At 42.6% G+C, this 11,664-nt stretch overlaps 1 protein-coding gene across 3 annotated transcripts; it reads left to right on the top strand.

Moving 5' to 3' along the window:
- Nucleotides 1–262: 262 nt before the first annotated feature.
- Nucleotides 263–11,219, top strand: ap1ar (adaptor related protein complex 1 associated regulatory protein). Of its 3 annotated transcripts, XM_072663605.1 has the most exons (11): nt 276–332; nt 516–609; nt 1,239–1,287; nt 1,418–1,444; nt 1,535–1,560; nt 2,320–2,416; nt 2,833–2,931; nt 3,550–3,611; nt 5,667–5,740; nt 8,122–8,244; nt 9,109–11,219. In XM_072663605.1, the coding sequence occupies exons 2-11, from the start codon at nt 539–541 to the stop codon at nt 9,384–9,386; spliced, it is 906 nt and encodes a 301-aa protein (XP_072519706.1). In that variant the 5' UTR covers nt 276–332; nt 516–538; the 3' UTR covers nt 9,387–11,219. The 3 variants fall into 3 exon arrangements, with proteins under 3 accessions (XP_072519707.1, XP_072519708.1, XP_072519706.1); XM_072663606.1 differs by lacking the exon at nt 2,833–2,931 and adding an exon at nt 2,577–2,597 and having other exon boundaries at nt 263–609; XM_072663607.1 differs by lacking the exon at nt 2,833–2,931 and having other exon boundaries at nt 263–609.
- The last annotated feature ends 445 nt before the right edge of the window (nt 11,220–11,664 follow it).

The following is an 11,664-nucleotide window of genomic DNA, read 5'->3' as shown; positions in this document are numbered from 1 at the left end:
GTGGGGTTCTGTTTGGATGACTTAATGGCTACCATGCCATTGCTTGCGAATATGAAAGGATTCCCTGCCAATCCAGGTACAGAAGACACGAAAGAGGTCAAGAACTCTCAGGTCGTTCAAGGATTCACAGGCCCGCTTCTGGGAGCATTTCTTAACGCGTGTCTCCCCCTAGTGGTCCTTCGAGGTGGCGCACCCTCTGAAAACCCCACCAGCCCTGCGAAGTGGAAACGCTTATCACGTGATCCAGTAAGGAAGAGGAAACAATAGGTTAGCTGGCCACGGCGCTAGCCTCCTGTGGACTGTGCTGCTCTGTGATCCAACTCCAGCAGCTGGTGGGATCCCTGTGTTTGTAATCTTACGTAGACATGCATGTTAGTATACGACGTCCTGTCTTCTGCATGGCACTGGCGATGTTTAGGGCGAGCTGGTAGCAAGATCTGACTGGAATGGAGAGAAGCAGGCTGACCTCTGATCTGTTCACTGTGATCTGTTGCCGCTGCTGCTGCTGCCTCTAGCTCCAGCGCTCAGACAGAATGCCATGGGGAACTGCTGGACTCACTGTTTGGGGCTATACAGGAGGGAAGCCAGCAGAATTCAGAGAGGAGGAGGGTGAGTGTGCTCTGAAGCTTATGTTCGTGCTATGTCAGCAGGAACCTCGACGGTACTCACCGGCTTGTTTGGATGAACATCTGGCTGCACCCGTCCTGTGCGGTCAGATCAGGTGCACTGGAGGAACCAGCTCTGCGATAGCCAGCGGTAGTTATCTGGCGTTAGCTAGCTAGCTAGCTAGCTAGCTGTCGCCTGGTGCGTCTTCTCAGTCAAGGGAGAACACAGCTAGCTAGAATGATTTTCTAAAGAGTTTCTCACTTAATCACCCGGTTCTTCACGAAATACGCAGTGTTTGTAGCTACCAGTGTGATTTGTGTGTCAGTTAGCTATCTAGCTAGCTAACATGCTGGCTAACACAGCCTTCAGTGTAACAGGACCCCGCCCCGTAACCGTAAAGCCTGCGTGGAGTTAGCCAGCCAGCCAGCTAGCTATCTAGCTAGCTTGCTAACCTAGCTATCTCTAACTGCATGACTAACAGGTGTTGCACTACAGCCCCTGATAGCCACACACTCACTTCTAACGGAGAGACACACATTCTCCACATTATCTATTATTGTTATTCTAATATTTAAAAAAAAAAAAACCCTGTTAATGGTGTTTCCTAAAAGCTCCTGTTTTTCTGCCCACAGCTCCAAGTACTTCAGAAGCAGCACAGTTGGTGAACACTACACAATAGAAGTAAGCTGTCATACTGCCACTCTTTCCTTCCCCCTTTCCATTTATCCGTTACTTTTCCGTCTTAGACTGATATGGCAGTGTAAAAGTATTAAACAAAATAATAAATAAAATTCTGTTTTCCATTTTGCAGTTTGAGAACCTTGTGGACAGCGATGAGGTGAGAGCAGAATCAGGTCTTCAGCAAATTAAAAAAGCTGCGAGATGTCTTCTGATAATGTTCCTTAACGCCGTCTTTTCTGTTCTTTAGGGTGAAAGCTCACAGAGTTGTCCCAGGTATAGTGTTCTCTTCTTCTTTGCTTATTATCTGTAAAATTAGCCTGTTAATTGTTTAAAAAACGTATCTCAAAAATGGCAGCTTTACAGAAGGAGGAGAAAGCTTCTATCTTTCAGTGGAAGATGCTAAAAAATTGGCAATGTCTTTTGGTCTATTCATCGTGAAATTTTCAAGAAACAATTTGAAAGACTCAAATGCCTGAAAATGATTTGAAATAAAATCTTTATTCAGTGCCTTCCATTGAAAGTTTAGAAGGTTAAGTCGCCATTTTGGAGATACAAGATTTTTGCATGACAGCAACGAGACCCGTTAGTTGTAAGTGCGATTGTGATTTGTAGCTATTGTCTTTTCTTTGCCAGCGTTCAGAACCCTCACTTACGCATACATGCCCTCTGCAGACATTTCAGCATATGCTTGTTTTGCTGCAGTGTGGGTGGGAACTGTAGGTTTCACATCCTGCTAGAACGTTTCCAGACTGTTTCCAATTGGGAAATACTTCAGCTAAGCTTTTAATACCAGCAGAGTATCATCAGTCAGACACCGGGTTAATTACTGCAAATTGTCTTTTTCCTCAGAGGCTTCATTTCATTATTTCAGGGTCACTGTTTTGTGAAAGTAGGGTTGGGTTTGTTCAGTAGCTTTAATGAATGATGGCCACATCACAACACTGGCACATGTAGCTTAGACTTGCACGCACTCTGGATGTTGTCTCTTGAGGCCTCTTAACCTGACCGACCCTTCTCTTTTTATTGGCTCAGGCCGATTAGCGAGGAGGAGATTGACCATCTGAAGGAACAGCGCTACGGTGCTATCGCCGACCAGCAGACATTTATCGATGAGAAGCTGAATGCAGAGGTATGGCTGATCAGCTGTGTGCTTCACTCTGTGTTCAGTGTCAGTTTGCTGCGATCATGCATGTGAGAATCGGGATGTCCCGAGAGTTATTTACTATTAGTTAATCTGTTGATTTCTTCTGCTGTTTTTGTGATGCTGAATCCATGAAACGTTGGACTAGACTATAGAACGTTATCTGAAAGTAAGTCTTGGGGGGGTTTGTAAGAGGTCAGCCTGCTAGGCCACTTTCATAGGAGTCAAACGAGAGGCCTAAAAAGTAACCTTATATTTAAGTTCTCCTTCATTTCTGTTGTTTAATTTGCAGTCTCTGTTGCTTTTCATTGCATTTCAGTCGTCCTGTTTGTTCATTTCTTTCTTTCTTTGGTTTAGTTAACCCCCTCCCCCTTTTTTGTTGTTGTTGTTTTATGTCTGACCAGTTAGTGGCACAAGAAGAGAAGTTAAGGCTAGAAGAGGAGGCTATATGCGCAGCCCAACGCGAGGCTGCCAAGCTCGCAAAGGAGCGAAAGCTAAAGGAGGTGAGGCGTCTGCACTGAGCACGCCCAGTCCTTCTCTTACCCCCGCCTCCTGCCACACCCCTTTCCGTCACACATTTGCAAGTCATGCGGCCAGTTGTACTGTCAAAGCAGAGGTAGTAGAGCAACCAAAGAAGTATGAGGGAAGTCTTTCTCTGCCTATAGAGAAGGTTTAAAGGTAGTCAAATCCTAGCATTAAAGGCTTTTGGGATAGACATGGTTCAAGTTTGAGGTTTCTTTTAGTATCAGTAGCATATAAATTAGGAAATGCCATGCAAAAGAAAAAACATTACCTGAGTAAACATCTTCCATATCCCTCCTTTCTAATATCTGTTGTATAATTTATGTTGCCGTTACCCTTATTTGCTTTCATTTCAGTTCTTTAACATGCATTTTTCATCTCTGCCTTGCCTGGCTGTTATGACCAGTGTGTTTGCACCATCTGCCAGCAGCACATCTCAGTCTACATATACTCTTAGAACGGCAAAATTTCTGCCATTAAAATCGCACATCAGTACTTATTTCTGGATGTGTTAGTTGCCTTAAAACATGAGAATTTCGTGGTATCTCGCCAACTGTGCTAGTTGTAGTTTCTGAAGTGTTCTGTGTTTTGGGAAGCAGCAGCTTGCGCACAGGAGCAGGGCAAGAGCGGAGGCAGAGGGCGGTGGCACTCATCGCAAACAGTGAGTACAACTCTCCTATTCTTTAACTCTGAGGATGTGGTGTTCCTTAGAGAGGCACAAACGTAGTTAAATATTCATGATATCTCATTAATTACATGGAAAGTATGGATTCTAAACTTTCAATCCAAACCACACTTGAGCTTGTAATAGACCACTGGATTCGTGTCATCATTTTTGTAGTCGGTGCCATGTTGTTCAAGGATGACCACAAAAATATTAAGAGATGGAAACTACTTTCAGTCTGGTCATGTTGGGCAGTGAGGTCTGAGTGCAGATTGGCTTGTATAGGGCTTGTCAAAGAAGGCTGAGAACTGAAGCTGTGTCATGTTTCAGTGAGCGTTAGAAATGCGTTGTAACTTGCGTTACTTCCCTGCTGAAAAATCCAGCTAAACACCAGCTTCTGCTGGTAACTGGTCAAATGGTCAACGTGGTTAAAAAGCTGCTCATCCCAGTGACAACATGCCCTATGCTGGTAAGCAAGCTGGTTGAGCAGCTTGGCTGTCAATTAGCACCGCCATATGATTTAATTTCAGGTTGATGGTTGAGCTGGTCTATCAGTGTGACCAAGGTGGTTGACCTGTTTGGTCAAGCTGGACATACTGCTGGACCAGTGTGGTAAAAAAAATGCTTCTGAAATTGAACTTGCTAATACCATTCCACTACAACATTGGCAAAGAGAACTAGTGAAAATACTGTGTTTGGTGCACAGCAGCATTAGCTTACATGTAGCAATCTTCTTATTTTGGCTCTTTAACAACCTCGTAATTCAGAGGATCCAGTGAAGTACAGGAGAAAAAAAATGTACTTAGAATAACATTATAGGGTTCTGAACATATTTATGGAGCATAGCACATGATGGAGGCAATGTTTTGAAACCCCCATTCATTTCTGCCATTGCAAATCCATCTTGGGCCCATAGTGCCAAATATAGGCATAACAAGAACTACAGAATTACGCACGACTTCAGTGGTCACTTTTACACAATGTAAATTGATTGTAGATGTAAACAACTGACAAATCACTATCCTCTTCTTCATAAAAAATAAGAATGTTTATTAGCTTATAAAAAGAGGATCTGAAGATATATGATATCATTTCTTTTTTCTGTCCTTAAAAACTGCAATGTCATTTGCTGATGCCAGCCACTTTTTGACTTGCTGGCAAGCAGGGTTGTGCCATGCTTGGGGCCGTGCACATTAGTTTCTCTGGGTCGAACTGGCTTGTGGCAGTGCCTGTAGCTTTACCTATCTGTCCACCTCTTGTTGAAAATGAATGGGGACACGCAGTTGTTTTCTAGTTGTGTAAAAAGCCCTTTATTAATTGTGTTACTATGTAGGTAGTCATGCAATTATGTAGTTATTAAATAATTACATTACATAATGTTTGACTTGCAAGGGGTGATTAACAGTACAGAGCAGAGCTGGCCAGTGCTGGCACAGTGTTCAGCTTTACACAGTATTCTGCAGTTTGCAGGATTTGACAAATATAGTCACGCAAAAAATCTCCGAATTGCCAACTTTACAGGACAAGGGACAAAACTATAAAAACTTCTATTGGGAGCATTTCTGTTGGTCCATTCGTGTTGCAATTTGAACAACTGCCAGTTTTCCATTATGTCAGAAAGATGAAAAGGGTAAAAATGGTGATACAAGGTCTTTGCATTACAGCGAAGGCATGTATTAATATTGGTGAACATGTTGGGACCTAGCAGACCAAATCAGTTTAGACAACCCGTACATGAAAGTGGTCAAAAAGATGGTACTCTGGTAACTGAGAGTAGTGTAACATTACCCCACCATCAATACTAGCGAGCATGTGACCACATTGACCACATTCAGTTCTTCTGGGAGTGGTTCAGTTTGTGGTCTGTTGTTCATGTCAGCAAAACTGACATTTTTAAGTTTAGGTTTTGCAGAAGCTCGATTTTACACCATATATCTCTGCTTGTGAAGAGTGCTTAAGTGCAAAGAGTAGCTTTGAGAAATGTGACAGGCAGGCAACATAACTGGGAGCCGTGTTCTCAGTGTAACCATTCCCTGGTGCTTTTTTCTGTAGCAGGCCGTCAGGTGGAGAGTTTGAAGCGTACTTGCAGAGCGTGAAGGCTCAGTCGGAGGTGTTCCGCAGCAGCCGTGAGTACCGATGCCGTGCATGTGGGGTTTAAAATGAAACCGTGTCTGTGTTTGCGTTAATGCTTGGAATGTACATTTTTAGGTTCAGGGTGTTTACATGGGTTTTGAGTAAACATAAAAATCACAGCCTTTCAGAGAACCATACAGAATCGGACTATTGGCTGCCTAGTTATTTCAGTACCCTTTTCAGTAATGTTTTCATCCCATGCAGAGGAAAGAGAACAAATGTTCTAGACTACTTCTAGGTGTGAAGTTGGCATTTTAGAATATTTAGAATAAGACTTATTGGCTTTGGCCAGATGTTAAATTTAACCAATACTGTAGAAGAGTACGTCTGGTGACGCTACACCCCAGAAGGGAATGTTTAGGAGACACTATGCTAAACTAAAACATCTATTTTATTTATAACATTTTATTTATATTAGTTGCTATGGCTGATTTCCAGACCTTTTATTTCACCATTGTAATTTAACAAATGATTTTTAAAACGCATTTGAAAGACCTTTGGGATTTAGAGGGTTGAGGATGAGGCTGGGGAGGATCTGATCAACCAACATCCTGAACTCTCTAATGCTCTCGTCACTGAATGCAATTAAAACCTTACTGCAATGCTCAAATCTAGTACAAAGCCTTCCCCCTTTCTCCCAGTTTGTTACTGCCAATGAACCCACCCGTTCGTAGCTCCCCTACCACTAGCAATGCTCCCAACACTAGGAGAGTAACAACTTAACACATCTCCTCCGATAAATGCAAAGCCAGCCACCACCCCAGGCATCCGGTACGCTTGGATGTACGCGCTGGGTCCCCAGCTTTACCACGCCAGTTAATGACGCTTTTAGAGTGATGAGGGCAGAGGAGAGAACGCGACCAATAGTGCTCCCTCAGGCCCCGGCTCTTGATAGCATGGCTCGGGATTCAAATACCTTTGCATTAGACTGCCGTACCACTCAGTTGAATGTGTTTGTCCATATGGTGTATTAGCGACATCTCTTAGTACTGTTAAAATGTGGAGCAAATGTCCATGTTTATATTATTTAAAGATGAAGGGTTTCATTGAGTGTCTTAAATTTTCCACAATGACTGTTCATATAAAGGTCATCCTTCCCTGTAATGTTAAGTCAGGTACATGTAGTTGTTAGTGTATCAGACTGAATGATGTGTACATGACCGATTCCCATATTGGTGCATCCCTATTTTTAATCACAAATAAAAATGCATCAAGACCACAAACCGAAAAAAATACACCTATTTAACATGCAAACCACTGGTATGCATCACAAACGAGAGCGCAAATTACAGCTGGAAAGCCTGAAGAGTTCAGGGACATATCTTCTGAACAGTGATTAAGTTATACTACAGTGGTGGAATGAAGAGAACAAGCAGGTCATGATCCAAAGCCTACCACCTCGCTTGTAAAACATGGTGGTATGGACATGTGTGGCTGCCAGTTGAATTGGCATGCTCTCTTTATTGAAAATGTGATTGCCAATAGTAGCAGCAGGGTGAGTTCTGAAGTGTGTAACAACAAATGATGTTCTCTGATCCAACCAAATGGCTCAAAACAAACAAGTGGCCAAAAAGTGGAATGCTCTTAATGGGTCCATTAAGAATTAATCTGAACCTGGGCCATGCCTTAACCTTAACCCCACTCAGCATTTGGTTCACTTGCTGGAACAAGCATCACTGCAGACAAAAAGTCCTCCTAAAAAAAGCATAAGCTGAAAATGGCTGTGTTATGGATCTGCCAGAAAAGCACCATGGAAGGTATCGAGCACTGTGGGTCACAAAGCATTGTTGGCCATCAAAGGAAGGCTGTTCATTTGTCCCACTAATAAGGGTTCCTGAAATGGGGACACCTGCTCATTCATGTTTTCTTCTGAAATCAAAAGTGTTTAAAAAGAGTCTATCCTGCATTTGTTGGAGTTACTGCTTCTACTTTCCAGGGAAGGCTTTCTACTAGATTTTGGGGCATTGCTATGAAGATTTGCTTTCATGCAGCGACAAAAGTGGTAGTCAGGTCCGGATGTTTTATGCTCACAGCGCCACCTCATCCCTACCTTCCCATAAGTATTGGATGGAGCATCGTCATTTCAGAGAACACAGTTCCACTGCTCAATACTGAGGGGTTTTATACCTCTGTAGCCTAGGCAAGGTGCCAATAGGTTCATGTTTATTTGCTCCAGAGAGTCCTATTAGTTGTATTGGCAAGACTTTGCTACAAGGACTAGAGAAGCTATGTGTGTGCATCAGCAGAAGGTGCAACTTAAAATAGCTGAATGCATTCATTTAAAGAGAGTGTGTGTGTGTGTGTGTGTGTGTGTGTGTGTGTGTGTGTGTGTGTGTGTGTGTGTGTGTGTGTGTGTGTGTGTGTGTGTTATTAGGGCTCTCTTCTGAGACGAATGTAGTGACTCCTAACACGGAAAGCAGCTGGGACTTCACCAGTAAAACTCGCTCCACTAACGATGATGCCACCTCACTTGACCTGGAGTGGGAGGACGAGGAGGGTGAGGATGGAATTCTCTAGTGCAGTCACTAGTATTATGAGCCATTTTTACGTATGAACTCTTCTTTGAGTAATGCCACGGAAGAACCATGTTTGTAATAGAGATATATGCCTGTGAAGACATTTTAAACGGGGAAAGAACCTTTTGCATCAAGTGAAGGATCTTTTAGACCTTTAAAAAGTTCTAAAATAGAAAAAAAGTATAAAAAGTTATTCACAGTTACAGGTCTTTATTACAAACATGGAACATTACATGGAACCAGGAGCGGTTCTTCAGATGGAGACACTTAAAGAGCCCTTTGAAAATCACCTGTTGTTTTAAAGTGTAAAGGCCCACAGAGGATATACTTGTTTGCTGGCTATAAGCTTCCAGTACTTATTAACTACACTAACCTCCAGCACAAAACTAGCGAAAGTTTGTCACAGTGTGAGGCACAGGCGGGTGTAAATGCAGGTTTTTTTTTTTTTTTTTTATTGCAGTAAAAACTAAACAGAACACAAGGACATACAAGCAAGGAAACAAACCAAACACTGGGACTAACAAACAGAAACTGAACTAAACAGAACAAAACAGGCCAAGTTAAAACACTGTAAACTGACATGGACACACACAAGACCAGATAAAGGAAGGCTGAAACAAAGTGATACTTATACACAGGGACAACGGGGAACACCTGGGACTAACAAGGGGGCGTGGCTACAGAGGAGGTACAGGTGGGAACACTAATGAGCAGGAGGGGCTAGGACAGACAAGACACAAACAGAGCCATGTGCTAGAGAGCACTTGGTTACACAGAACAGACGCAGGCAAGACGGCAAGCTTGGCACTCCAAACATGTCAGGTTTCCTGTCTGTTCTCTTGTAGGTATGAACCGAATGGGTCCTGCATGGGAGCGCTCCAAAACCGAGGAGGACATCCTGCGTGCTGCGCTCCGTCCTGGCGGCAGGCAGTTGGGCAGCGGCCCGGCCTCTGCCTCAGAAGATTCCAATGCGCTTGAGTGGGAGAATGACTTCGTCAGCGCACACGTGGAAGACGGCGGAGACCATGGAGATGAGGAATTCGAAGGATTTGTTAATCCGGTACTGGACACACCGTCTGAGGAGACCGAGGTCAAGCATAACACCTACCAGCAGGACAGATAGTCTCAGCACAGCTGAGGATGAGGCATTGCTGATCTGGCAGGAGCTGTTCTACTGTATGTAAACGAAATCATTGAATTCAGCCTTATTTAAGATATCACGATGTACCATGGGTTTGAATCAAGTGCAATTTTTTTTAACATCTGGACTGATGCAGAAAAGTCATGCATTGGATTGAGGACTGGTTGAAGCGTTCTCCTATCTGTCTGTCTATCTGTCTGTCATCGAGTTACCCAACCCTTATTTTTTGTTTTATTTTTGGAATTGTTTGTTTTATTTGCAACCACAGGAGCCAAGTAGGCATACCTCATTATTCTAATCAGGGAGGAGTGCAGAGATGCTGAATGTTGTACTTGGACCTGTGAATCACACACATCAGCAGTTTTAGCCACATCCAAAAGTGGTACACATATGCTGAAGTAGATTGTTTGTACCACTATATATATATACATATATCAAAAGATATACACCCTTAAAATGACAATTTTTTTTTGCTTGGATAACTAGAAAAGAAAATTGCATACAAGTTGTGACGACTTGGTTTTGGAGATTCCTCAAGGACACCTTCGAAATTGAAATTGTAAAACCTCCACAAGTGCTTTTTCCTTAATGTTTGAACTTTAAACACCTTTCTTTCGCCTGGTTTGTGCCAGTTATTCAGTAAGTGATTACTGAATACCTGGAGACGTCAAAGTGCTGCTGAGCTGGATTATTTAAAAAACAAACTGCTGTCAAATTTCGCCTGTAAACCATCCCCTAATCTTGTTTTCAACTGACTGATTGAGGAACATGCTGAAGTAATGCAATTCAGTTGGAGCAACATTTGTAGCCATTGTAAGGTACTACAGCCATATGCAGACAGTCATTGACCCTATGACCCAATAATCATGTAATTATCAAAGACAGAAGGCCATGACGTTATATATAGGAGGGAATGCCTGCTTTTAACTAAAGCAGAAGTCAAAGACTGAGGTCGTCCCCCCCCCCCCCCCCCCAGAATGGTGACCAAGGCCATTTTACTGGAGACTCATAAGGCAGTACAGTCTTATTACATTTCTTACCTTACAGGGACCTGTATAACACCACACCGTACAGTACAGTGTACAGAGATTTGTATAGCACAATCATTGAAGATGTTTCTGCTTCACTTCTAAAGTACTTCTCTCAACCACAAGGGGAACCTTCCATCTGAATGTACTGTAAGCATGGCTGTGTGAATTTTCTCTTGGTTTTAATGTGTGTGTGTGTGTGGGGTGGGGGGTGTATGTATGCCATGTCTTTCTTCTGGACACAGGACTCTAAACTGATGTTTTGGACCATGCGATAAAGGGAATGTTTTTGTAAATATGTAAGACTTCTATACAGGCTCGAACATTCTTTCCCCATCTTCTTCCATCACTTTTTTCACTTCCATTTTTGTGCCTAATTTTGACACTGTAACCCTCCGACTAGCACCCGCCCTCCACCTCTGGCCGACAGAGGGTTGATAGCTTTAAAGATTTTAGAATGAAAAGGTCAAAGAAATCTGTGATTTATGACTTCCTGTCATTGCTGACGTTTTGTATAGATGGAATGAGGTGGTTCAGTCCGACCAGTGTGGCATTTAGACACAGCACATTCTGAGCATTCCAAAAGTTGACATGGCAACGTTTACGGTTCACTTTTATGCATAAATGTGAAGAAAACTGCCCAAGTTTGTTCATCCACATTAACATATACGGTATATATGCAGATCTGAGAGCCAGACGTAGTTCAAACAGAATGTAACTTTAGTTTTGGAATTCTAGTCTCTCCCACTGAAGTTTCACTGCTAATAAAAATGACATGGGTTCTAAACAGTTTTGTGTGTTTTCAGAGGAAATAAAAAAGTGTGCGTGCAGACACGCTGCCTGTAAAGATGAATTTGATGAACATGTCGGATGCTTCTCTGTATGTGCAGAATTAACTAAAACCTACTCTTCTCTGATTTCTATTCTGTACAGAAATAACCCCACAGAATACAGCAGATTCAGTAGGATGCAATGAGAGCATTTATGGGATTCTGTTTGCAAAATGGCTCATTTTGGTGCAGTAAGCAAAGGTATGTTTAGAAAAGTAATGTCTAGAATTTAATAAAGTATTCCTTTTCACCTGTTCAGAATGAGGGTGGATTAATCATGCCCTGGCTTTATACTGCAGCCCTTGACAATAGGAACTTAGTGGTGAAGAGAAGAATGATTCAATTAAATACCTGCAAAAGCTGGAAGCAAACATCACACCATGTAAGGGTGGCTTCTACAGC

This window comes from Salminus brasiliensis, chromosome 19 (assembly GCF_030463535.1).
Source record: "Salminus brasiliensis chromosome 19, fSalBra1.hap2, whole genome shotgun sequence".
In the NCBI taxonomy this organism is placed as follows: Eukaryota; Metazoa; Chordata; class Actinopteri; order Characiformes; family Bryconidae; genus Salminus; species Salminus brasiliensis.
The sequence above is the reverse complement of the archived record's forward strand: the minus strand, read 5'-3'. Positions and strand labels throughout refer to the sequence as shown.